The 27788-nt window shown below is 46.0% G+C and overlaps 1 protein-coding gene across 2 annotated transcripts; it reads left to right on the forward strand.

The window, feature by feature from the left end:
• Positions 1–27069, forward strand: CHRNA6 (cholinergic receptor nicotinic alpha 6 subunit). 2 transcript variants are annotated; one of them, XM_067553419.1, is made up of 7 exons: positions 1–22; positions 13256–13547; positions 17015–17154; positions 18696–18740; positions 20279–20388; positions 20505–21480; positions 25363–27069. In XM_067553419.1, the coding sequence occupies exons 2-7, from the start codon at positions 13469–13471 to the stop codon at positions 25483–25485; spliced, it is 1473 nt and encodes a 490-aa protein (XP_067409520.1). In that variant the 5' UTR covers positions 1–22; positions 13256–13468; the 3' UTR covers positions 25486–27069. The 2 variants fall into 2 exon arrangements, with proteins under 2 accessions (XP_067409520.1, XP_067409519.1); XM_067553418.1 differs by lacking the exon at positions 1–22 and adding an exon at positions 12486–12579.
• Positions 27070–27788: the final 719 nt, after the last annotated feature.

The raw sequence follows: 27788 nt of genomic DNA on the forward strand, positions 1-27788 counted from the left end.
CCTCCTTGCTGTTCCTACTAAGGTACCTACTGTTCAGCCTGGGGAGAGGGGGTAGCCGGTGACTGCCTGGCCCACTACAAGGGGTAGAAGTGTGAGACCCACTAGGGTGAAGTTGTCTGTTTGCTGCACTCCCATTCTGCAGTTCGGACTCACATTACCGGATAGTCAAGCAAGTTGCACCATTACAAGCAGAGGTGTGTCTGTGAATATGACTGGAAAGGTTGTGAGTCTGGGATTTAGTATATTTGTTTTGATTTGATACCTGTTTGGCTGAATTTGTTACCCAACAGAGGCCTGGGCAGTGTAACTCCCCAGAAGTAGGGGGCTGTGTAGACCTGGGGGAAATGAGAGGAGGGGATTGAATGTCAACCCCCCAAAATGTCAAATTGCTCACTTCCTCTAACGGGGGGACATTCTGACTCTCCCATGTTTTGTACTTTTGAAAAATTCCAGCCAGCCTAGAGCTGGGTGGGTTGGTTTGTTTTTAAAACGTCTGTTTTTTTGCCCTGAAATCAAATTGTTAAATGTCCATTTCAAAGTGTTCGGCTCCGCTGTAGGTTGAAGGGTCCCTGACAGCCGGTTTAGGAACACTTTAATTCTTGCTGCTATTCACTGCGAGTTCTGTCCCCTCTCAGTCCCTGTGCTCATAGTATTCACCCCTGCTCTTCACTGGCAGACTGTAGCTTGCTGGCATTCTACCTTCTCTAGCCATATACTGACGCTCTTTCCTTTCTGCCTTTTTCGACACTCCACCAAGCTCCAGTGACGTCCCCTAGATTCTAACTACCATCACTTCGGGTTGCTCCTCGGTCTCATTTCCCTGCACCTGCACTGGTGGACAGACATCTGAGGGCTGATCCTGCACTGCCCATGAGACTTCTGCCATTAATGTGGTTCTCTTGTTTCTTCTGCACGGCTTGGTGTGCTGGAAGTACACTCCAGCAGCTGACTTCTGTCCCAGCATGCTCTGTGCAGCTCTGCTGATGCCACTCAGGTTCTGTGGGATGCCAATTAACTGTAGTTTGGCTCCAGCCCCTGAGAGTTAATGAAAGGTTCGTGTCTCCTTCCCTTAGACACACACATCGCAGTAACTGTAACGCCGCTTGACTGAACACACGCTAAGTTGTCTGCATGAGGCACATCTAGCCACTCTGCCCTGCAGGAAAGCAAAGGGTTCCAGTCACTGGCACCTGAGAGTAACTAGGTGGGGGGAAGTCATGCCCAGCAGGACCAAATAAATGAGTGGGAAGAGTTAAGAGCATGCCATGCAACAGCGACTGACCACGTTCTGCACTCACTTCTCCTGGGTGGGGCAAGGATGGACTCTCAAGGTGGCAGATCGCTGCTTAACCCTGGCAAGCGCTGCCTGTGAAAGGAAGGGCTGCACTCCTCTAACCTGGCCTATATGTGCCGTATAGTAGCACCAGTACCAAAGCTACTGCTAGGCGAATTACAACACTTCTCATCACCTCCACTCTGCCCTGGCAGGATCCCCTGGAGGGCTCGGTAAATACTTCAGTTATTTGTGTAACAATCTGCAGGTGCGTGTGCTTATTTGCATTACAGACCTGGGGCTCCCGTTGTGCTAGCTTCTGTACAACGCATGAGAGAGAGTCTCTGTCCTGAAGAGCTCCTGGTCTAAACGGACAAGACTATACCCTGTTTTCCAGATGGGGAGCTGTGGCACAGAGCAGTTAGGTGACTTGCCCAAGGTCACCCAGGAAGTCTGCAGCAGAGATGGGAAATGAATGTGGATCTCCTGAGTGCCGAGCCAGTGTCCTAATGGCAAGATCATCCTTCCTATTGGAAGGGGCAGTGACATGGGTCCTGTTCATATCCTCACACAGGAGAAACTGGGCTCATTCTAGCTGTCACATGTTAAGTTTGTGCTTTCAAAGGTGAGTCCCCTGGTTAAATTGCTCATTTAACCATTACTCGTGGTTTTATAATGTCCATTATTTACTGATTTCCGCCCTCCTGTTTGTCACAATGCAGATTGATGTTTGTTTAAATCTGCCTTCCAGGTGCTCTTTCAAAGCAAAACAAAGGCGCAGAGATTGATGTCATTCTGGCCAGAAGACAGTTTCTCCTTGTATTTTTGTCTGGAGGCCATAGGAGGCATTGATGGCTCTGTCTGTCCCAGAAATGTCCAAACCTATGATGATCACAGAGCCCTGCCTTAAATGAAGTATGCATAATTCTTCCTGCAGATCTCTCTAACCATCGTCAGTCTTTGCACTCCAGCGCTGCCTTGTAAATACAATAATCCACTGGCTAGTTTCAGAGCTTCTCCGCTGTCCCTTAAATACAGAGGTGCCCACCAGAAAGATCTAAATCCCCATGTAGGTGGAGTATGTGCCCTACGTCTCTATTTTATCCGCTTGCAGTTGGGAGCTCTGCGGCAGGTTTGGTTTTTAATTACAGTGTTGTTGCTCCTCCCCAAATCCACCCATTCTCACACATTCATTCTCTGTCCCTCCCCTGCCCCAGCATCCACCCTCTGCTCCTCCTGCAGCTCTTCACACCCCTCCCTCCAGCAGGCAGTTATCCATTCCCTTCTTCCCGGCCTGCTGTGAGGGGCGGAGGGAGCAGAAAGCACTCGAGGGGCTCCTCACGGTTGGGAGAACTCGTTCTGCTCTCTCCTTCCCCCTCCCCTCCTATGGGAAGGGCGGTGCAGACTCCCTGCCCTACCCAGAAGCTTTCCTTGGCTCCTGAGGAGCGGGGGAGAGGCCAGCCTGCCTCTTGCAGCAGCCCTCCGTGTCTGCCTTTGCCAATGTCCCACCAGTCAGCCAGGGCTGAAATTTGCATGAGAATGGGAGTTTCTCTTGTCATGAGGAAATGGACTCCAGCAGGGGCCCAAATCCCTGACTAGACCAGACTAGAGCCTGAATTCCTCTCTCTGCGTGCCCAGTTGAAATGCCTTAAAGGGCCCTGACTTTCAGGGGGAGGAGTTCAGCTCTTTCTGCAAATCAGGCCTGTTTGAGGTGTGCCGGGTCGGGAAACCAAACTTCCCTTTGGGGGCACCCCAAATCCTTAGTCACTCTTGACACTGTAGGCCGTAGCTCTTGTAAAGGGGCGGGGGGCACATTGATTTGCTTTGTCCACACAACAGGCAATACAAGCTTCCTACCTTGCCCTGTGAGCCCAGGAAACTTTTCTTTCAGCGGGCAGGGGAGGAGGTAAAGAGCATTGGGGCCAACATGTTTTACAGGCTTGGCAAAATGTGCAAAGGCTGGCCGCCTTCGGGGGCACAGGTCACCGGGACCAAGGAGTAGCTGTGCCCTCTGTCCCAAGTACTGAGAGACCTTTGAGACTCTCTAGCCCTATGACCTCTCCAGGGCTGTCAGCTGGTCTGAGGCCACTGGTTAGGTGAAAGGCTGGTATCTGAAGGGATGTAGGAGCTGATGAAAGTAGGTGATGCAGAGGTTGGAAGGGGAGGAAGATGTGTGGTTTGAAACTGATGCAAAAGGCAGGAGATAGTGGAGCCAGATAAGGTCCTTGTATTTGGTTCCACTAAGTCAATAAAAGGGCTTCCTGTGACATAAATGAGAGCTGGGTTTGGGAGACTTGAAGGGGGTGACGTGGTTGGAGGGGTGGAAGAGGAAGATCTTCACAACAGTATTTTGCATGGATTGAAAGGGTCTGAAACAGGAGTGGGGAAGGGGAGACTGAAGTAGGTCACAGAAGTGGAGAGAAGAGCTGACCAGGCTCAAAACAGGTTTTAGCCAGTGGGGCAAGGAATCACAATAACAACCCTTGCTAAAACTCCATTTGAGAGACTGCAACATTTCAGTAATGAGTAGGGCTGGTTAAAACTTCCATCAGAACTGTCTCTTGACAGGAAATTGGGTTTTCAACTAAATTAATTCTTTTTCGAAATGTGTCTGCTTTTTGCAGGAAATCTCAATTTTTCATCAAAAAATGAATGTCTGAAAACCATGATATTCAAATTGGATACGCTGCCCTGCTGCCTCATGGGAGTTGTAGTGTGGATGCTTAATCTCAACATTCTTTTCTATGGGCCGAGCTACACAGCTGGACTTCATCTCCCATGAATCACCAATTATGGGGCTCCCATGATGCACTGCCTCTCTTTACCAAGATGGGGAGGCCCATGTTGTACCATGGGAGAAGTAGTCAAATTAGGGAGTCCATCAGATGAAGGCGAATGGGAGCATGAGGCACCGTGGCAGCATTTCCAAATCCAAAATTATTTCTGTTTTCAGCCAAAACATTTCACTTTTTTGATTGCCAGAAAGTCCAGATTTTCTATAGAAGTAAAAACCATTTTGTGACCAACTCTGTTAAAACAGCTTAAACACCCGGTATGCAGTGTTGTTGTAGCTGTGTTGGTCCCGGTGTGTTATAGGCAAGGTGGGTGAGGTAATATCTTTTACTGGACCTACTTCAGTTGGTGAGAGGGAGAAGCTTTTGAGCTACACACGTCTCTTCTTGTCTGGGGAAGAGACTGTGTCACAGCGAAATACAGGGTTGAACAGATACTTTCGCCTAAGTAGTTAGCACATTCTAAGGAACTATTCAAAGGCCTGCTAACAGCCCTGTAATCATAGGACAAAATAGGGGGCTAGATCATTCACCACCCACAACTGCCTGAAGAGAACCCCAGCCCTAGACCCCTGCAGGGTGGGGGGGGGGGACCCAGAGTCTGGGCTCCAGCCCAAACCTGGAAGTCTACACAGCAATAAAACAGCCCGCCAGCCCCTGCCTGTGAGTCTGAGCAATATTACTAAAGCATCCAGCTGCAGAAGTGGGAGTAGCTGCTGTTGCTTTCAGCAAAACATATGGTTTCTTCAGGATCAATGAAGAAATTGGCTTACTCAACCCCATGTGTGCCAAGAAAAGTATTTTCCCTATTTCATGATGAGATGCCAGAGTATTTTTGGCCTCTGAACTCCAAACATCTCCTCTGACTGAGAGTAGGCCATTGGTTTCTGCACCAATTTCCCTAATTTTTAAAAACTATTTACATTTCTTCTATCAAATATTAAGATGTGTTTATAATGGCAGACATCAAACATCAACCAAACAAGATAAAATAGCTTTTCCTTCCAAACATAAAGCCATCATCAAGATATAGATGAGGCAACAAATATGAGGAAATAATTCCCAACTGGGAACTTAATCAATGATTTTACCCTCTTCTCTGCGCAGAAGCTAGCCCTGGACAAAATGATTCAGGGATTCCTTCAGCAGCGAAGCCTGAGTATGGAGGTTGTTCAAACTGCAAATTGTCCCTGTTACAGCGGAATATAGCATTAAACTTTCTTCTTGGCATTTATGAAACTAATATATATTATCAAGGCCCCACTTCTGCAGTATAAAGCATTCAGGCAAATTCCTGTGCTAAGACCTGTCTACACAGCATTTTGGAGCACGTCACCAAGCCTGGATCGACAGACGTGGGCTAGCGGGGCTTGTGCCAGTGCTCTCAACATATCTGTATAGACAGTGCTTTGACGTTGCAGGTCAGGCTGGAGCCGGCCACTGAAGCTAGAGGGGGGGGGAAGAACCTGGTTAAAGGAGAGACCACCCTGGGTCATACTGAAAAGTCAATTCTCAGGCTGGCAGAACATCCTACAAGAAGAGTTGGACGACCTTGAAAACTGAAGTAATAGAAATCCGGTGAAACTTAATAGTGCACAGTGCAAGGTCATGCATTTAGGGACCAAGAACAAGAATTTTTGCTATAAACTGTTTTAGTCTAACAGAACGAAGGCTGATGGGGTGCTGTCCATAAATACACCAGAGGGATAAACACCAGGAAGGGAGAGGAGTTATTTACGTTAAGGGCCGGTGCTGGCACAAGAACAAAGGGGTATAAAGTGGCCATCAAGAAGTTTAGGCTTGAAATTAGACACAGGTTTCTACCATCAGAGGAGTGAAGTTCTGGAAAAAGCTTTCCAAGGGATGCAGTGGGGGCAAAATAACCGAACTGGCTTCAAGACAGAGCTTGATAAATTTGCGGAGGAGGTGGCATGACAAAGTTGCCTGCAGTGGCATGTGGCTCATCCACAACTGTTAGCAAATATCTCCAACAGCCAGAGATGGGACAGTAGATGGGCAGGGCTCTGAGTTACAACAGAGAATTCTTTCCCAGGTGTCTGGCTGGTGAGTCTTGCCCACATGCTCAGGATTTAGCTGATCGCCATATATGGGATCGGGAAGGAATTTCCCCCCCAAATCAGATTGTGGCAGAGACCTGGGGCAGGGGGGGAAGTGGGTTTGTCTTCCTCTGCAGTGTGGGCAGAGGTCACTGGCAGGTTTAAACTAGAGCAGATGGTGGGTTCTCTGTAACTTGAAGTCTTCACATCAAGATTTGAGGACTTCAGTAACTCAGCCAGAGCCTATGAGCCTATTGCAGGAGTGGGGTGAGGTCCTGTGGCCTGCACTATGAAGGAGATCAGACTAGATGAGCATGATGGTCTCTTCTGGTCTTAAATTCTCCTGGAGTCTAGTAGTTACCACAGAGCCCCAGCTCTAGAATTTCAGAGCAGACTCTACGATTTGCTTCCAAGATCTGAAGGACTCACCAGAAAGACCATGTAATCTCTGCAGGGACCCCCTGCTTACATTGGGTCTGGCGCACCGAAGCGCCACAGCAGGCACTAGAGAGAGACAGTAACTCGGGAGCCTTTTGGGATATGGGGACTTAAAATCAAGCATCTGATATAAACTGTTTCCACCCTTCAATATGAAGCCACTGCTATGGATTCTCTGGCCTTTAATAAGGAAAGAGCTGCCAGTGAAGTCAGCGAGTGAAATCCTGGCCTTGTCGTAATCAAAGGCGAAACTCCCACTGAACAATGATGCCAGGATTTCACCTCGTCCATTTACAGACTTCCTCTGCAGTGTGCTGCTTCTGCCGCTGCATAAGACATGAGCTCTGAGTGCAGGTTTTAGCCCATTCGGTGCATTCACAGAGATTTTCTCTCCTGTGCTTTCTTTGATGTTGGTAACGTGTGCGCTCTTATCAGGAGCTTTTCCTGCACTCAGCCTGTGTGTGTTCGGTTCCTCTCCTGGGTGGCAGCTCTTATGCAGATAAATGCTGAGCAGCAGCTGGTGCTTTGCCCACGTTCAGTGTGTTGCTAAGGTTGCTGTTCTATGTGGAATCTGATGTTTGGGGAGGCTTGAGCTGCAACTTTTCACACCATGTGGGCATAAGTTTGGTCTCTGCTGCATGGTCTTCGAGTTCCCTGAAAACTCGTATGGTAGCAGGATTAATTCCAGGTCTTTCTCTGCTGCTTTTCCAGCCTCCTGCTCTTCCCACTCCAGACGCTGGGAGACAGCCAGAGAAGATAATGTTTATCTGGGCTATATTATCTCATCTATTTCACCGACTCAGCGTCTGTTTTGGTCAGAAAATGGGGGGAAGAGAAGGGAGGGTTCTGCCAATAATTTTGACAAAAACAAATAAGAAAAATGCTCACAGCTGAAAATGGAAGTTTTTGGATTTTGGCCAAAAGATTTTCAATGGCAATTCAAACATTTCCAGGGGAAGCAGCCTTTGTGAAACCTTCTGTTTAATTGCAAACCCAACATTCCACTGAAAAACAGCTTGGAGGGACGTTTTCATCCAGCCCTCGTTCAAAGGTCTGTAGAACGTGTGGGAGCAGCCACAGCACCATGTGGGTTCTTTGTCCGTAGCTCATTTGCATATCCACTTCCAGGACTGGCTCACCGCACATTCGCCTTCTCGTTTCCACTCAAGATTTTCTTTTCCTCAGACTCTTCTTTCCACCCAGGAGAGCCCCTCTGCTTTCAGAACTGGGACTGGCCGGCAAAGTCACAGCCCATAATTCTCTTGCATCATCTCGCTCTAGAAGTCCCTTTGCTTTTCATTGCTGGTTGTACTCCTGGCTATGGATCTTGAATACTTTGTCTAAAGAGAGTCCTTCTCTGCCTGTTGTTTTGCTTATCCACTTTTGACTGTTTTCTGTTCAGGAAATGTTAACTGTCTCTGAAGTTAAAGGATAGTAATATTAAAATTCCAGGACCTAGTGCAAATTCCCAATGTAAAAATGAGCATTTACTAAAAATCATACTTAAGTATGTGTGGTCTTTAAATTATTGATCTTATCATAGTCAGATTTATAAATAATGAATCCCTTTATGCTGTGCATAGTTGGTGGTTTATTTCCATTACATTCCTCTTGGGATGTGTTTCTTCCTTGGCTTTTCTTTCTTTTCTTTTTTAAGCCTTGATTTCACTTTTGAGATTAAGAAGAGCTGATGTTTATGGAAAGAAGGTCGACAAAATGTTTGTTCATGCAGAAGAAACATACAGAGCTCCCACAAAAATAGTGTGATCACACCAAGTAAAGACTCTTGTATAACAGCAGGCCAACCCCTGAACAACTGAAATGTCTTTTTAGTCACTTTTCTCTAACACAAAATTTAAGATGTGATTTATTCTTAGGTACATGCAATGGATCAGATTGTGTCAATATAAATGAATGTCCATAAAATGGATGCAAGGGTAATTGTTAGTCTGCCAGATCCCCGTGAAACCAATGGATGTGTTGCTTTTTGACTCAATATTTGTACTGTTCACTGTTCTTAAATCATGTTTCTCTCTGTGTGGTACAGTGTAAAGCAAGCGCCAGATCTGTGTGTGGCATTCCGAGACTTGTAGTCATTAAGCAGCAAGAATTCCAAGAGTGGGCGTTTACTTTTATTCCCTCTCCCACTTGGTGTGCTGACAAGGACAGGAATAAGGCTAGGACGGGCAGAGCCGAGGAGGAGGTGAGGATGGGTATGCCGGGTCGAGGGAGGCTAGCAAAGGAGGTGGAGCACGGAAGAATAAGGGGTAGGAGGGAGTGGAAATTACTGGGGCTGAGGTGAGGGGAGGGAAGTTGGCAGGAGAGCGTGCAGGGAGGAGATGGTGATGGGATGTAGAGAGATGGAAACCAGGAGCCATCAAACAGACGTGTGGTTCCTGAATCCTCCATCAGTGCACTATCAGGTAGGTTACATAGCTCCCTCCTCTCCTGCCGGGACTCCTTCCTCTCTTGCACTCAATCCTGGGAACTGTCACTTGCACACAAGGGAGCTCTGCTGAACGGAGTTACTTGCTGCTCTTTTTGGAGCTGCAGGAAAGGAGGTGATGAGTTTCGGTTGGCAGCTGGCTACGCCTGCAGCACACGTGAGCTACCCTGAGCGCAGCTGCAGAAGAGCATGCAAGGAATAAGGCAGATATAATTTTTGAGGTGTCACCTGTTGCATTTTTCTCTCCTCTGGTCCCGCGAGCAGCCCCCAGAGTGTTTTTGGTTTTGAAAGAGATCTGGGCTATTGCATCTTTCCATGTGTGCTCCTCGTTCTCCTCAACTGTCCTATCACCCTGCTCTACTACCGCTGAGAGCGGCGGCGGGGGTGTCAGTGTTGAAAGTGATCTTTGTCAGTTTCATCCACACCCAGAACAAAGCAGCTGAGAGGCAAGAAAAAAACGTGTGGGTGCAGCATCCCAGCCCTTGCCAGCCAGTCCTGCCGTCAGCAAGCCAACAAACTCTGCAGCCAATCAGAACTGGGCAGCAGCAACTGGAGTTTCCATCCTGTGAGATGTTTGCATTTCTGAATCGTTTTCCATTCTGATTCAGAATTAACAGGCAGCGATGTGACATTTCCCACAGAGCAGAGATTTGCAAAAAGAATTATTTCCGACAACCCAAAATGGAATTTTTCAGAAAACTTTCCAGGCTATCTTCACAGCTGCACAACCCGCTGGCGGGGACCCAACCAGCCCGACTGGCCATCGGGGGCAGCCCAGGCATCCAGGGAGCTAGGAACCCAGCTAGCCTGGGGAGGTGGATGCCATCCACCCACCAAGTGGGCTGCCAAGCAGCCAGAGAGCCTAAGGAGGAGGGTGGGAAAACTGGCAGGAAACGGGACAGGTTCCATCAGAAACCTGCCTGCTTTCCATTGAAAATGTTGATGAAACGGAGCCATTCCCATGGAATATTTTGATTCTATAGAATCAACATTTTCCAACAGAAAAACATCTCCCAAGAAAACTTCTGACCAGCTGTATAGCCCCTGTAAAAGTTCACCTGCAGAGACTGCAGAACAGGGTAGCTAGCCTGTCTGATGCGTCAGTTACACCCAGGATACAGCACACTCTGGACCGGAGATCTGCAATACACCAGCCTTGACATAACTGTCTTCTTTCACTCTTACCTAGGAACAGCCTCAGTCTAGCAGTGTTTTGCAATTAATTAAGTTCTGTCTTCGTAATAGATGCACACTCATCAATAAGGATAAATCTGACGATAAGATGATAAAGCCATAGATTTTTAAGGTCTGAAGGAACCACTCCGATCATCCAGTGTGACTGCCTGCATAGCACAAACCAGCAAATTTTACCCAGGGATTCTTGCTTCCAGCCTGTAGGTTCTGGTTGAGCTAGGTCATCTCTTTTAGAAAGACATCCAGTGTTGAGTTTAAAAACTTCAAATGACAATCAAATCTTCTCCCCAGGTAGATACTTGCAGATCATGACCAAGTCATTGACATCCTACTATCGGATGACATTCAAGCATTCAGTGCCTGAGTATGGAATCAATCCATCAGATACAATTTCTAGTATAGGCATGTTTCTCAGCTGATGCTTTGAGCGTGTAATTAAACCTCTTGTATTTTGGCTTCAGTTTCTTTATTAGTTTACGGTAATGTGTGGAGGCCCCAACTGAAATTGTGCTGAATGGTGCATGTGCACATGGTAGAGAGAGCCCCTAACCCAAAGAGTATACAATTCAAATAGACAAGACTGACCAAGGGTGGGAGGGGAAACAGCAGCACGCAGAGAGGAAATGGCTTGCCCAAGGTCAGACAGGAGATCATTTGCAGAACCAAGAAGAAAACTCGGCGTATCTGAGTCCCAATCCAGTGCCATCCACTGGGCTATGCTGCTTCAGCTTGTAGGCAAACAGAGAACTGGTTGGAAAGCTGCGTGTATCCATGCAAACATGAAAATGCAGATCACGCTGCCTTATAAAAGAAACAAATGGGAGCATAAATTAGAGATGATCCAAAACTGGAACTCCAACCCTGGCTACTGTATGCTTTGGAAAAGCCATGACTCAAATCTAGACCAGGGTCCAAACGTCAGCGTCTGTCACAAGTTGCGTAAAGCACCATCATTCTGGCCCTAACATTACAGACTAAGTAGTTAGTTTATTATAATCCTCCAAAAATAGAGAGCTTGTGGCTTTCTAACAGCCAGAACCATATCCTTGATGAAGTATCTGTCTCCCTGGCAAAGATGTCCTAGAGAGAGGTGTGTGCAAAAAACCTTCCTAGTAATAGGAAGCAGCTGTTGTGCTCGGTCTGTCTTGCATTGTCCAAATGCACATGATCTCTTGCAGGACCCGTCTTTTCTTTTGAAATGAGTTCAGTGCACAGGACTGAATCAGCTCATTAACGTTAGATGAAAGCACAGAGACACTCTTGAGTCAATGTTCCCTCTGCTGCAATTCAGAAAGTGGGGAATGAAAAGTGACTAAACCTAGGACAAGCCACATGTTCTTAAAGGTTGTATCTGGCAACTTGATTAAATGTGGATACATAAGACATGCCGTAAGTAAGTGATAGATTTAATTAGGAAATCCACTGCTTCATCTACTGTCTGTTATGCCAATGACTCAAAAATAAAGCTGTGCAAATAACTAACTTTTCAGTTCAGTGCATGCAGTGGTGTTGTAGCCATGTCTGTCCCAGGATATTAGAGAGACAAGGTGGGTGAGGTAATATCAAAAGTTGGTCCACTAAAAGATATTACCTCACCCATTTTGTTTTTCAGTTCACCAAAAAGTTGGCCAAACCGGACTGTCACTACGCTAAAGAATAAATGAACACAAATCAGACATAAAAAATGGTAACATCCATAAACCAGTCGGAGAGCACGTCAATCTCCCAGGACACTCTGTAGCTGACATGAAAGCTGCCATACCTACCCTTGGATGTATATATACACCCACTATCTGATTTCTATTTCTTGCATCTGACCAAGTGGGTAGCAGCCCACGAAAGCTTACGCCTGCAGAAATGTGTTAGTCTTTAAGGTGCTACAGGACTCTTGTTTTTACTGTGCATAAAGTCATACTTGTATATAAGTCATTGCAGGGTTGGGACCTTAGATTGTAAACGCTCTGGGGCAAGGGGCCATCTCTGACTCTATATAAGTCCAATGTATGCTGGAATAGAGCCATACCTTCCATTGGGGCTGTGAAAATAATAATAATAATCAAATGAATGATTTTTCACTCCAGTACCAGTGGTTTGGTGGTACATGTGCCACACTCTATAAAACTATAGAAGGGTATTGAATGTGAGCTTCTGGGGTAGGCACCATCTTTCTTGAATGTCTGGAAAATACCAACCCCAGTGGTTCTCAATCAGGGATCCGTGAGATACTCAGAAGTCTTCCGGAGGGGTACATCAGCTCATCTAAATATTTGCCTGCTTTCTCACAAGCTACATAAAAAGCACTAGCGAAGTCAGTACACACTAACATTTCGTACAGACAATGACTTGTTTATGCTGCTCTATCTACTCTACAGAGGAAATGTAAGAACAATATTTATATTCCAATTGATGTATTTTATAATTATGTGGTAAAAATGAGAGAGTAAGCCATTTTTCAGTAATGTGCGGTGACACTTTTATATTTTTAGGTCTGATTTTGTAAGCAAGTCGTTTTTAAGTGAGTGAAACTTGGGGGTGGGCAAGACAGATCAAACTCCTGAAAGGGGCACAGTAGTCTGGAAAGGTTTAGAGCCACTGACCTGACACATTGTGGGCACTACTGCACAATGATGATGATGATAATATTTTCAGGATTAAGAACTCAAAAACTAATGAGCAATTATAGCATGAAATGCAACATCTGTTTCAAAGTTCAGATGGCTTCTGATTATTGAACCTGGATAATATCATTTTCCCTCTGCAGAAAAGCTCCCCATCTAGAAAAGTGAGGTGGTTTCATGTGCATATCTTGTTAGATTTACACACAGGATCTGTGTAGAAGCCACACCAAAGAACGGTTAAAGCTGCTGAGCGTGTTGTAGAATTAGTGGGAGTGCTATATGGTTTTCCTAATGGCTGGCGGTAATCTGCCCCCTCCCACAAACACCGCTTCCCTTTTGCTCTTGCTTTGTCACACGCACTAGAAGGGGTGCAGGGTGACTGGAAATGTGGTCATTCACCTGACACTAATGAGTTTGGCTCCCTTTTCTTCTCACAGCATGAGCTCTCCTAGTGGTAGTAAGAGCGACAGTGTGCAGTTTGTAACGATCCTCCGGCTGCAGATTTTGCTTTGAATGCAGAACTGAAACACATCTTTACATCACTGAGACCGTTCAAGAACTGAGGATCACATGCATCTCCTTTTGTTCTGTTCCTTTGCTTTTCCAAACTTATCTTCTCAAAAAGGGATTTTTGTAGTCCTGTTTTGACAATGCTTTCTGAGAAGTGCCTAGGATTTCTTTACTCCTGCTTCTGTCTGTGGGCGTATGTGTTCATGTCCTTGATTAAAGGTAGGTTTCTTTTTATTCGGTCTCTAAGAAATGTATTTAACCCCTTCCTGCTCCCATTTTCCTGGATTCAACTTGATTGAAATTTTGAACCAATTCTTGTTATGAAAATTTCCTAATATACTAAGCATGTTATTGTTTAATGAAACCAAACTTTAAGACTGCTAGAGTTTTATGCTTTTTTTAACATGTAACTTGTCATTTTGCTTTGATTCAATGAGAAAATATCTCTAGCGTATCATGGAAAACAGGAGCTGTAGTAATTTAGTGTATAGCAACTGTTTAATGAGTAAGGGCTAAAGATGTAAGGTTCTGTACAAGTTGTGCATTAAAATGTATGAAAGTTAGATGTTTCTCACTGAATATTCATTTAGCTTCAGTTCTGTGACACATTTTCAAAATGTTTACGTGACTTTGGACCAGAAGCCCCATTGAGTTTCAAAGGGACTTGTGCTCCCAAGTGACTTGGACACTTTTGAAAATCCCACCCTTCGTATTTGCCAGGATTCCACTTTTATGAATTACTGCAGTAGGAAGGTCTGAGTTTAATGTGGTACAAATAAAATGAGTTCTAAAATTGAGACAAATTAGAAAATGAATGAAAGCACTGGATCTGGGGAAGCTCAGAACACCTGCCTGCTGAACAAGATCTTGTTTCAAAATGTTACTTTGCTTACTGATCTAGGGCGAGGACCATTTCAAAAGCCAGTAGATATTGTGCTTTGTCCAGAATATTTAAAAAATGCTCTTCTTGGACTCGTTCCATACTTCGCTTCTCTTTAACCTCTGATGCTCTGGCTGGTGGGTGTCGCTTTTTATCACTCCTCCTTATAGGCAGATGACAGTGTTGGGAAACATTGATTTTTGTCCCAAGAGTCTTTTGATTAGAAGCTCATTCTCCCACTTAAAAATTACATAGACCATGGTTTCACCTGACAGTGAGCAAAGAGACAAGAGAGCAGGAAAAAAAAAAGAGACTGTGTTTAGATTGGAGTACATGCAATAAATATGCAAACATAACATTATTTGAGTTAAATATTCTTTATCTTCTCTAGAATTTGCAGATAAGACATAACAAAATATATGGTCGTATGTGGAATGTTAAAAATGTCTGTCCATAAATGGAAGAAAAAAGCCTAATTAACAACATTGCAATGTCTAATATTGAAGATATAAAAATGTGGGCTAATTTTATTTCACCCCACAGGAAGAAATGTCCTTTGAAAAGTGTAGAAATAGTGGGTCTGTGCATGATCTGGCTACTCTGACAGTGACGGGCTGCATAGCTCAGTCTGAAGTCAGCAAAGATCTAATTGGAAGTCAGACGCAAATGCTTAGATGGGGCTAATTAACAGTTGTCACAGATTACCAATGGATGAGGTAAATGCTCCTTCACTTGCAGTCTTGAAATCGAGTGTGGGGGTCTTTCATTTAGATGTGCTCCCGTTCAACAGAAGTCATTGGGCTTGCTACAGAGATATTGGGGTGAAATTCTGGCCTTATTTGATGTAATCTGTTAGGTGGATAATAGATACCCCCTTCTAATAAATCTGCAAGTGTATGAGCTCTGCTTAGGAGGTGAGCAATGGGATGCTTTGCAATGGGCTGCTTTTAGGATATATATGTGTGTAATATTTGTCCTTGTTCATCTGATTTACCTTTCTGGCTGTGGTTTGCTCTGTTGAAGATGGAAGTGATATCTACTACGAAGGTGGAACATTTACCATAATCTAAAGAACAATTTCTACTATGGTTATGATCTGTTGAATGCTGAGGGGAGCCCTAGTGTAGACGAGGCTCTAGTGCCCTGTTTTTACCACCGTGTTGTTTAAACCTGCTGGAAGGGAGGATCGTGAAAACAGTGGCAAAACCAGGGCCAGCTGTAGGAGCATGAGCTGTTCAGATTAGGTATTTATATGTCCTCCTTTGCCATAGTAATGGGGGTCTCATGCTCTCTTTAACATAGTTATCCTCACAACATCCCTGTGAGGAAGGGCAGGCTGTTAACCTACTTCACAGGTGGGGAACTGAGGCACAGAGAGATTAAATGACTGGCCCATGGTCACACAGGAAGTCTGAGGCACAGCCTGTCCCCAGGTCTCCCAAGTCCAGGGTTAATACCCTGACCACTGGACCATCCTTCCTCTCCAGGACTAGGGCACCCATGGGTGCTAACTTTGGTATAGAAGAACCAGTGACACCAGTAGTGAGATTCCTTTTGTAGACTTCCCATGTGTAGACAAGAGTTTAGCGAGAAGGACAGAGATGGGATCTCCACCTGCTACCAAAGGGGGGCACTTACCAGGTTCCGAAATGGGTTGAAGCTTTTGGACTGTCCTGGCTCGGTCACAGCTCCTAGACGCTCAGACAGGAGCAGTCGTTCTTGTTGTCTTTTGTAGTTCCAGCCTTTCCTCCTTGTATCAGTCGTCCAGGTCTGGAGTGGCTCACGACGGAGAGTTGCAGCCTCAGGGCAGACACCCCAAACTGTGGAGTTAGTTCGCCAACCCAGCAACAAAGTTACGTCTCTTGTGAATTGCTTTTTTTTTTTTTAAATGAAATTGCACCAAACCATCTGCAGCCTCTTCCCCGTCGGCCAGCAGCATCATTGCTGATCCAATGCTACCTCCTCCTCCCGCCTCAGAAATAGAAACAGGCAGACAAAGCAGCCAGCCCCCTAGCCAGTTGTTACACTGAGCTGCTGACAGTGACTAGACGCAGGGCCTCTCCTTCTTCCACTCACTCCCCAATGTCCGCCAGCACCTCCTGCTGCTGCTTCCCCAGGTGGAAGGGGAACCTGAAAGGAGGGGGGAGCTTGGGAAGGGTTAGGGGCTGGTATGGCCTCTCCTGTCCCGCCTGCACGCGCACACACAGATTCTCTCTCTCTCCAGCTGCAATGGCTCTTGCCACCTCCCCGCAGGGAGGAGTGGGATTGGGAGTTTTCCTGTCTGAGGCCTTGTCTACATTTACCTTCCAGTCCGGCGGCAGAGTGTACCCAGGTGTGGCTGGCAGGCTGCAGTTACACACAGACACTCAGGCTGCGGCTTGATGCTGGCAGGTGGTTTGTGAGTGCCCCAGGTAGACCTACGTCAGCAAGGCATGGTAAGGCACCCACGGTGCAGGCAGGGGTGACACAGCTGCTCATTAGTCTGGATTGTATGCTGGTGTGTCATGGATGGGTAATCCACCACATTCCTAGGCAGGTTGTTCCAGTGTTCCACTCTCTGCGGATAAGTTGTATCTTACAAATTCTGCATAGAAGTCTAGCTTCACTGATCGTGCTATGCCTTTCTCTGCTCTCTAAGTGAGTCCTTGTCCATCAAAACCTGTGCGTTCCAGTGTCAGTGCACCAAAAGTCTGCGTTCACAAGTGGAGGCTGAGTTGAGGACCCAGTGAAAATCAGACCTGACATTTTCTCTCTCCTCGTTCCTGCCTCTTCAGTAACTGCTTCCTATTCATTTTTGTCAGCGCAGGTTGCTCAGCATGTGAGCCAGAAGAACGGTTATTCCAAAAGCTTTTCTCCCATTACAACCACTTCATCAGACCAGTAGAGAATGTCTCTGATCCTGTTACGGTGCATTTTGAAGTGGCAATTACACAGCTCGCAAACGTGGTAAGATGAATTACAATGTACTTATTAGATATATGGGTGCTGGTTTTAGAACTTCACAAGCGTAATTGCAGGCACAGAAGTGCAGTAATTGCATGTGTAATCAGAGTGGTGCAGGCCAATAGCCATTTACAAGTCTCACTGGTCATGTATCGAATTGTGCATGCAGACCTTGCAGTTTTCTTTGCATATTGTGTAGACGCAGTTCTGTAACCTTCAAGGCTCAGAGTGTCAGAAATTTCTGGAGTTAATGGTTCAAGATATACAAGTGCAGAATCTAATAAACTGTAATCCTTTCTGGCTGGAAGTCAGCTCTCGATCTCTTGTCCCTTGTCATGTGTTACCTTTATGTCAATATCTCTTACCTCTGGTTTAAAAGTAACTTTTCTGGGTTTCAGGAGTTTTCCTGATTTCTTTCTCTCTCTCACACACACTGACACCTACACCAAACACATACTCACATTAACGTACAAGTAGGGTTATATTTATTTTTGAATATTGAAAAATCATAAACCAGCCACTTGGATTTTATCAACTAAGGGCCAGATTTTGAAGGTATTTAGGTGCTTAATGATCTGGAGGATGGGGTAGATTGCACCCTCAGCAAGTTTGCGGATGACACTAAGCTGGGGGGAGTGGTAGATACATTTGGTAGACAAATTGGAGGATTGGGCCAAAAGAAATCTGATGAGGTTCAACGAAGACAAGTGCAGAGTCCTCCACTTAGGACGGAAGAATCCCATGCACAGCTATAGACGGGACCAACGAGCTAGGCAGCAATTCTGCAGAGAAGGACCTGGGGGTAACAGTGGATAAGAAGCTGGATATGAGTCAGCAGTGTGCCCTGGTTGTCAAGAAGGCTAACAGCATATGGGGCTGCATTAGTAGGAGCACTGCCAGCAGATTGAGGGAAGTGATTATTCTCTGTTCAGCATTGGTGAGGCCGCATTTGGAGTACTGTATCCTGTTTTGGGCCCCCCAGTACAGAAAGAATATGGACAAATTGGAAAGAGTCCAGCGGAAGGCAACAAAAATGATGAGGGGGCTGGAGCACAAGACGTACGAGGAGAGGCTGAGGGAACTAGGCTTGTTTAGTCTGCAGAAGAGAAGAATGAGGGGGGGTTTGATAGCAGCCTTTAACTACCTGAAAGGGGGTTCCAGGGAGGATGGAGCTAGGCTGTTCTCGGTGGTGGCAGATGACAGAACAAGGAGCAACGGTCTCAAGTTGCAGTGGGGGAGGTCTAGGTTGGATATTAGGGAAAAAAAATTTCATTAGGAGGGTGATGAAGCACTGGAATGGGTTACCTAGGGAGGTGGTGGAATCGCCATCCTTAGAGGTTTTTATGGGCTGGCTTGACAAAGCCCTGGCTGGGATGGTTTAGTTGGGGTTGGTCCTGCTTTGAGCAGGGGTTGGACTAGACACCGCCTGAGGTCCCTTCCAACACTAAGCTTCTATGATTCTACTGGGCTAATCTGTGACTGTCTCAGGATGCTGTAATTGATTTGTGGGAATGAAAAGTGTAAAGTTATGTATTTATCTCTAGGATGAAGTCAATCAAATTATGGAAACTAATCTGTGGCTGCGACATGTAAGTGTCTTCTGCATTGTGCATCCATATGTGTGTTGCATCAACGCTGTTCTTTGCATGCATGCCTTGAGATGAATTCGATGTAAAGAATATAATAATAAAAATAAATACCAATTGTGAAGAATAAGCATCTCTTTTGTAATGATGTCATCAGAGATACAAGGCATGTCTACACTAGAAATGCTGCCACTGCACTGCGGACAGAATTCTTCCGTTGAGCTAGCAGTGTGTACGCTGGGGCTTGGGTCATCTTAATTACATCGCACAGAGCATGACATTTTTCATAACACTGAAAGACGTCGTTAAGCCTACCTAACTTTGCAGTGTAGACCAGCCCCCAGATAAAGAGAAGTCAATCTAGCCAAGAATACATTTGAAATGTCTTCAGTACCCTAGTATTTGAAATTAAGTAATGGGTTCTCCCCCATTTCCACTATGTAGTGTTCTCCACCACTCTTTACCATGCATTTCATCCCTTAGATTTCATGTCATTGGCCTGGGCCCATGCACAATAGGAACAATTAAATATGCAGGTCTGCACACAGATAGAAATAGTTTCCTAAGAGCAATTTAAATGCCTGATTAATATGGAAGCCAATAATTTGGGTGCTTAACAGAGCAACCAAATTTTCTCAGATTATCCAAATGTTCAGGGCAATATTAGCTTGTGCTCACAGTTGCACATACAGGTGAACACTGAAGTTGCTCAGCAACTTACCTATTCCTTTCTGTGTAAAGCCACACTTGTACTGCATAGATATCTTCCCACAGCCTCTTTGCCCCTTTAGTCCAACAAAAATAACCTGGGCCGCCAAAGAGAAATACTTGTTCCACTGAAGGAATTCAGGAGGTAACATTTACCTGTATGCTTTATTAGCAAGGTAAAAACATCTTCCATCTCTCCCGTGTGTGTGTGTGTGTGTGTGTGTGTGTGTGTGTACACACAGAGGGACAGTGATCTTCAAAAGAGCTTAGAGGAGTTAGATGCCCAACTCCAATTGAAATTCAATAGGGTTTGGGTGCCTAACTCCTGTAGGCTGCTTTGAAAAGCCCAGCCATTAAGTTTAGTGACCCTCCCTCGCTTTGTCTGCCTTGTCTCTGTATAGACTGTAAATCCTCCAAGGCAGGGATTGTCCTGTATGTGTACGTACAGCTCTGACCGTGGTTGGGCCTCTAGGCAGTACTGTGATGATAATGACAGCAATAATGGCCCCATGTCTCCTGTCTGCATGACCGAAGGATCTCCAGGCAGGACTCACATAGGTCAACATGGCTGGTGACTATGGAGCGGCAGCAAGCCAGAAGACAGGCCACATGCTCCACGGTAGTTGGAGCCAGTAGCCCTATGCAGGAGAGGATTGAGTAAAGCTGAATGAGATGCTTGTGTACTGTACGCACTGCTGTTGTTAACGTAAGGCATTGCCTTGTATCTCAAAGTGCTGGGCCGTAGCGTTCTAGCGGCACTGCACCTTTTCCATTCCAATCTTTCAGTGTGGCTTGAAAGCACTAGACTCAAAATAACTCTTTTCTTCCTTCAGATTTGGAATGACTATAAATTGCGATGGGATCCAATGGAATATGGTGGAATTGAATTTGTTCGGGTGCCAGCAGATAAAATTTGGAAGCCGGATATCGTCTTGTATAACAAGTATAACACTTTTTACGTTTGCCGTCTTTCAAAAGTTACTGGTTTATGTTACCCCGAGGAGCTGCTGTTTCACTTTCTTGCTCAAATTGTTGACGCTGTGTCATTTGTATTTCTAGTGCTGTTGGGGATTTTCAAGTTGAAAGCAAGACTAAAGCTCTTCTCAAATATGATGGGATGATCACGTGGACGCCACCTGCTATTTTCAAAAGCTCCTGCCCTATGGATATCACGTTTTTCCCCTTTGATCACCAGAATTGCTCACTGAAGTTTGGCTCCTGGACATACGACAAAGCCAAGATTGACCTCCTTATTGTTGGATCCAAAGTGGACATGAACGAGCTCTGGGAAAACAGCGAGTGGGAGATAGTGGATGCTTCTGGCTATAAACACGATATAAAATATAACTGCTGTGAAGAGATCTACACCGATATAACATACTCCTTCTATATCCGAAGGCTACCGATGTTTTACACCATTAATCTGATCATTCCCTGTCTCTTCATTTCATTCCTGACTGTATTAGTCTTTTACCTGCCATCTGACTGTGGTGAGAAGGTGACCCTCTGCATTTCAGTACTACTTTCTCTGACTGTGTTTTTGTTGGTGATCACAGAAACAATCCCCTCAACCTCGCTGGTCATTCCGCTGGTTGGCGAATACCTGCTCTTCACCATGATATTTGTGACCCTGTCGATTGTCATCACGGTGTTTGTGCTGAACATCCATTACAGGACTCCGACCACACACACCATGCCCAAATGGGTAAAGAGTGTCTTTCTCAAGCTGCTGCCCAAAGTCCTGATGATGAGGAGACCTCTGGAGCAGCAGAAGACAGCCAGCTCTAAAAAGAATAAGAAAGGGTTTGCCAATAAATCTGGCAAGATGAAGCACTATGGAGATGTTAAACTATACAAGGAGCAGGGATGGTGCCACTGTGACAAGGCGAACGAACGCGCTCCCGGCAGAAGATTGCGCCATCAGCCCATGAAATGGGTGACCGAGCACGTGGAGTATGCCCCGGAGGTCAGCGATGTAATTAGCAGTGTTCAGTTTATCGCCGAAAACATGAAGAGCCAAAACGAAACTAAAGAGGTAAGAGGGTTATTCCCACCGCCTGACACAGGGCTGCCTGGTGAACCTGGCACTCCCCTCAGTGCATGAGCAGTCCCGCTCACGTCAATGGTGCTATTCTGTAACTCTCCACAAAGCTGACAGATTTGTCTGGCACGGTGTGTTTGTGGACCCATGCTGCTCATGTGTAGGGTTCTGCCATTGCCTCTCTGTTCATAGACTTAACTTCCTAGAAGGCACACGGGCTGGACCCACCAATTTACATATGGTCAGATTTCCCCAGTAGTCCCTTACCAGTGCTTTATGTAGTTTTGCAGGCCTACATTCTCCTCAGTGACTAATGATTTGGGGGTCCTCCATTTTTGGGGGCCCAACTTGAGACACCTTCAAAGGGGCCTGATTTTCAGAGGGTGGGTGCTGGCCACAGTCTGAAAATGAGGCCCCTTTGAGGCGTTTCAAGTGGGGCTCCCAAAACCGGAGGTACCAAAATCACTAGCGGCTGTTGAAAACTGGCTGCAGAGGCCTCCATTTCTTCGTGGCTGTCCAACCCTTTTCTCTTTGTTAAAGACATCCGAGACTTTGACACCTACATCCTTTATTAGCATATCTATTTTCTCTTTAGCATATCTTTTCCCGTTGATTGAGTTGTAGAAACCCTTCTTCTCCCTATAATCCCTCTAAACAGCACAGAACTATCTCAGCCTGCTGTTTTGTGGCCTGGCTCTTTCCCTGCAAGCTTTAACTGATGCTGCAATCTTGTGTAGTGGCCTCAACGCCTCCGTTTCCAGTTCAAGGGGCTTTTCTTCCTGGCATGCTGCTTTCTCAGAGCTCTGATAACGCATTGTAATGCTTCCTCCTCCACCCCTAACTCCCGAGAGACTCAGTCTTAAACAGTGCTGAGAGGAAGGTGGATGGTGATGGTGCTGGGCTGGCCTTTCGGAGTCTGGATTCAATTCCCACTTCTGCCACAGACTTCCCGAGTGCCCTTGGGCAAGTCGCTTTGGGCTAGCGTCACAAAGAAACTTAGATGTAGTGAAGCTGAGCATCACCGGGCCTAACGTCTAGACCCTTAGAAAATCACTGGGAGTCACACAGTCTGGGTTAGGTGCCTCGGCTCCCTGTGCAGTGAATGGGGCGAGGCAGGCGCCTCAGGATGGAATGGGAGCCACAGAAGCCATCGTGCTAGCGGCTCCTCCCCTAAACAAGTCAGTGGGAGATGCACACTGAGGGGTGAGTGCTAAGCCCTGCCTGTCTGGGGTTCGCAAAGCCTCTCTTGGCATTAGGGCCTCTGCTGGTTTCACTCAGAGTGGAAGAAGAGCTGGGCTGAGCTTCCAGTGTGACTTTTAGCTCAGTGATTAGGACACTTGGACGTGGGAGACCCCGGGTTCAAATCCCGCCTCTGCCGAAGGGGAGAAGGGCTCTGAACAGGGCTGAGCCTAGCCACTGCCCCGTGGGGGGTTCAGATGTGCGGCTGCCTCACACTCTCCTGTGGCAGGAAAGGAGCAGTGAAGGTAGGTCCTCCAGGGCTGCCTAGAGAGGCTGCCTAGAAGCAGCCAATCGGCACCGAGCAGGCTCAGATAAAAGGAGCTGCAGGAGCTGAGCCGGTCAGCTCCTGGCTGGGGCCAAAGGGGTGAGGAAGGGTGCTCTGCTCTGCGGTGCTCAATGGGCTGCATTAGCTAAACCTGGGAACAAGAGGTGCTGAGAGCTCCAACCCTAAGGTAACAAAGGTAAAAAGCCAGATGGGAAGAGGCCCAGGGAATGTAGCAGCACATAGCTGGGACCAGGGGTAGTGGGCCAACCCAGGCTCCCCCACCAGCCACTGGGGAAGTGGCCTGAGCCCTGAGAAGGGGATACAGCTTGTTTAGAAGCCCAAGCAAAGGGCTAGAATTTAAAGGGCTCAGGGAGGGGCTGAAGACCCTGGGGAGGGCAGACTGATTGTCTGTCTGTCTGTCTGGTGAACCCTGGTTACCTGCCATCCCAGGAAGTGGACTGAACTGGAGAGAGGACCTGGCTGGATGATCTGGGGCTGTGAGAACGGAGGAAGACAGTCTCCAGGTGAAAGCCCCGGGGGGCAGTGCTCTATAACAGAACAGGGAAGGACTTAACCTTAGCTCAGAGAACCGAGCCCAGAGACAGGGTTGAAGACAGTAACAAGAGGGCAGCGATGGTCCTGGTTGGACCTTGGTTACCCCAGCAGGGTTCCCTCGTGCATATTGACTGTATGTGACTTGGCCGAAGGGCTGAGCGCTGAAGACCTGCCTAGCGAGGTTGTCGGGCTACGGAGGGTGCCAGGAGAAAAAGAAGATTGCAGCATGACACCCCGCCAAGAGGAGAGGCGGATGCACCGTCACTGGGATATTCTCAACCTACGATAAACTCGGTAGAGATTCCTTTCAGGCAGCCATGCTCTGTGCTCTGCTTCAGTCTGGCATGTTTGTTGGTTTGGTTTTTTGCCATGATTTGACAGATTGTGGTTTTACTTCATTTATTCCTTTAGTTCCAAGAAAAAAGAAATTGCGTTTTGGGGAGGAGGGAGCAGTTAAGTAACTAAAAATTAGAAGGTTTTTAAAAACAAGACTTGATGTTTGGGGAATGTGTTTGCTTGTAAAATAATAAATCTTTCATCCCAGCTGAGACAGCTGTCCTAAGAACTGATGCTCTGAGTACAATTTAGAATTCCAAGAAATCCAGGCCCAGGTCTTCAGCTGGTGTAAATCAGAGCAGCACCACTGACTGCAATGCAGCTTCGTTGATTGATACCAGCTGGCCGCTAGCATCTGCAGAAACTGCCCCTCTTGTGTGGGGTCCAGTTGATTCTCCTGATGTGTTGGCCAGAAATATCATGAGAACAATGCAGAATAATGAATGCACCAGGCAAGTATTAGGCCCTGCGTAAGTGTTGATGCTGCTTAGTTTGAATGTGATGTTTTTGCTAGTAATATCTGGAGATTATTTAATGCAGCATTTTAACGGGCATTCAGATCCTGTTTGTTGTGTAGTCTGTGTACATCCCTTGCTTGTACTGAAAGCACTTAGGCCCCGGTTCAGGAAAGCACTTGAGCACATGCTTTGCTCAGTCATGTAAGAGCTCTGCTATGCCTTACAGGTCTGATTCCTCACTGCGCCGCAAATGGTGGCGTTTGACCAGGGTAACTGCGGAATATCACAGTGGTGAATCAGACCCCAGATGTGAACTATCTCTTGGATCAACTGTTGGGCCAAATTCTATTCTGTTACATCCGTAGAAATCTGGAGGAACTAACTCCATTTGCCTCACGGGGTTTACAACAGTGGGACAGAGAGCAGGATTTGACTAATTGCCTCTGTTTTATATTTTCTTATTTCTTGCAGTCTTTTTACTCTTTCCTTTTGTGTAAGGTGGGGTTTTTTAGCTTTTTGTTTGTGTTTGTTTTGTTTTTATCCTAAACCCTAAACTAATGAGAGATTCTTGTATCCCATCTATTTTCCCTGCCTTGAAGTCCTAGGGTCGGATTCTGCTCACAGATTCCTCGGAGTTATCCTGGATTTGCACTGGTGTACCTACTGCTCCCATCTAGCATGGTTCTGTTTGCAGCTAATGTGCATATTTAAAAGAGATGCTGCAAACTTGGCCAAGGTTTGCAGTTCTGAGCAAGAACTTTCAAAAGTCATTTGTGACGTTTGGTACCCGACTTTACTGTTGAGCATTCACCCTCAGGAAAATCAGGTGTCTCCAGTTGGGCACCCCAAAACTGAGGCAAACATTAGTCGCTTTCGTACATTTCATAGCATGTGTATATTCCTCTTCCCGACGCTCACAGCCCCCTGTACAGCACAGTTCTATGTCTAGCAGGGATCAAATTAACCCATTGCATGCATAGTACGTTTAATGTGGTTTATCCTTTTTTTTTTTCTGCATTACAGGTGGAGGATGACTGGAAGTACGTGGCTATGGTGATAGACAGGGTATTCCTTTGGGTGTTCATCATTCTTTGTGTGTTTGGGACAGGAGGCTTATTTATGCAACCACTAATAGGAGACACATAATCCCAACAATGCTATTTTGTTTTTATTTTGTCCGATTCCCTACTTTTTTGGAATCCACCCTCCCCTTTCCGTCATTATGCTCAGCCCATCCTCAAAGGGCCCAGCTGCAAAGGGCTGCTGTTATGGTGATGTCCCTTCTGGTTAAGAGGACCAGGTGTGGCTTCCTCTGCCATCCAGCTAAGTTCTATCAACAAGAGAAGACAGCTAAAAGAGGGAGAGCGAAGGCATTTCAAGACCTTTTGGGACCTCTGTGGCATTCCCAGCAAAACTCCTGCTCCTTATTGTCTAGGGGGAGATTTTCAAAAATGCTCGGTGTTGGCCTCGCTTTGCTCTCACTGGAGTCAATGGTAAAACTCCTGCTGACTCCAGCAGAAGCAGAACTGTGTTAGTGGGAATTTTGCCATTCCTCCATTGAAGTCCGAGTTAGGCTAGCATGGGCCCTTTGGAAAATCCCACGCCTAGTGCATTTTAGCTTGCTGTCGTCTGGTCACGAGTGCACCCTAAACGTTGTGTGTGTTTGTTTTGCTCTCTTTATATCCATGTAATACTCTTCACCATGGAACTTGGATTATGCATGGCAGTCCTGCTGAAGGTGCAGATGTTTGCTGTATTTTTCCGGTGAAGCCATCAAAATGAATAGAAGTACTATTAAAAACCAAACTGTGAAACAGATTCTTGTGGACCCAGGTCAATAAAAAAGCTCTCTATCTTCTGCATTGTGGATACCCAACTTAAGGCCCTGATTCAGCAAAGCACTTAACCACATGCTTAGTTTCTAATGTATGCATTCATTCTATTGAATTCAATTGGACTTGAGCACATGTGTAAGGCTTCAGTCCTGCAAAGACAAACGTGCTTCACTTTTTGCAGTGCAGATCAGCCCATTCAATTCAGTTAAACCACTCGCAGTGGATAAAGTTAATGTGTAAATTGAGCCGAAGTGCTTTGCTAAATTACAGCCAGGGTGGTTTTTCACACCTTTTTGATCCTGCTTTCCTTACTAAGAGACAAAATGCCCATTGAAGTCAATGGATTTTTTAGTTGAATAAGCAGTGAAAGGTTGGGCCTCTTTCATGGGAAAAGACTTCTAATTATGACATGGGTGCAGTGGCCATGTGGTGTGATTGATGCATGTGATATGTAGATCAAAGTTCTGATTGTCACAGTTTCATGGACTGACACAATTTCTCACAACTCACTAACATGGTTTTTAAAATATAATATAACACAGTTAGTAGGCACTTAAGAGCTAGGATTATTTAAAAGCGGTTACATTGTTTATTTCATAGCTCAATGAGAAAAGGGGTTTGATTGATGCCAGAAAGACACCATGCTACGGAAGGAATATCGTTTTCCTCTTATGGTATTTGAAATGGTATATAGCAGGTCAATTATTTTCTCTAAAAATACAAGCAAGGCTCTTGGTGCTACAGCTGATTGCCGCACAGATGTTTGAACTTGCATGGTTTCCTTCATTAACCCATCCCTGAATAAAGACTCTGGAAAGTGCCTTCTTGAGGAATGTTTGTGGTTTTTTTAGTGAGCCCAATACTATAGTACGAAAAGGGGTCCTGCCAAGCTGAATTTTGTTTTTTAATACACTGAGGAGCGAATGGGAAGAAGGGGATTTGGGGCCTGCTTCTGCTATTTACTGTTGTCTGCAAACGAACAGCAGGCAGTTAAGGAACGATTTGCAGTTGAAAGTGTGTTGCAGTGGAGGCTGGGACAGGAAAGCTAATGCTCCAGAAACAACATGATACTGACTTTAACAAAACTTCTACAACGTTAATAACAAACAGATGTTAGAATTTCTGGAAACGTGCAGCGAAGGGATCCAACCACTGAATCCTTCATTGCTCAGTGTCACCCCCTGACTTACATCGCTACTCCTCCATCAAACACCCTTCTTCACTGCAGATCCAGCTGCAGCAGGGACTCAGGGACACCTCCATACACATGTGGCAATCCAGCTGTTGGATTCTGGCTCAGGAGAAAGGCATCAGCTTGGTTCTTAAAGGGGGCCAGTATTTCGTTGCAGTAATTGCAACTTGTCCAAAAGTGGTGGTCACATCTGTGAGAGTCGCACTGTAAAATGAACATGGCACACATTGCATGGACTGAAAGCTGGTTACACAGAGAGGTTTCAAAATGTAATTGAAACTGGGAAATCAGTGAGAGTGCTGTAGCACTTTGGGTAGGTGTACTTTCGTTGAGTAGGTGTGTTTCTAATGGGGTCCCAGTGCTCAGGTCTTGGCTGATGCTATTTACTAAAACACAAACTCACTGATCAAGTTTGCAGCTGA

The sequence above is a fragment of the Emydura macquarii genome, unplaced genomic scaffold (genome assembly GCF_026122565.2).
Source record: "Emydura macquarii macquarii isolate MOO-44397 ecotype Brisbane River unplaced genomic scaffold, CSIRO-AGI_Emac_v2 contig_1451, whole genome shotgun sequence".
NCBI lineage: Eukaryota > Metazoa > Chordata > Testudines > Chelidae > Emydura > Emydura macquarii.

Excerpts from the sequence above, each read along its gene's own strand:
- CHRNA6 (XM_067553419.1), top strand. The coding sequence starts at position 13,469 with ATGCTTTCTGAGAAGTGCCTAGGATTTCTTTACTCCTGCTTCTGTCTG. Across the intron at positions 13,548-17,014 it reads GTTCATGTCCTTGATTAAAG|GTTGCTCAGCATGTGAGCCA; the intron begins GTAGGTTTCTTT and ends TTGTCAGCGCAG. Across the intron at positions 17,155-18,695 it reads TTACACAGCTCGCAAACGTG|GATGAAGTCAATCAAATTAT; the intron begins GTAAGATGAATT and ends ATTTATCTCTAG.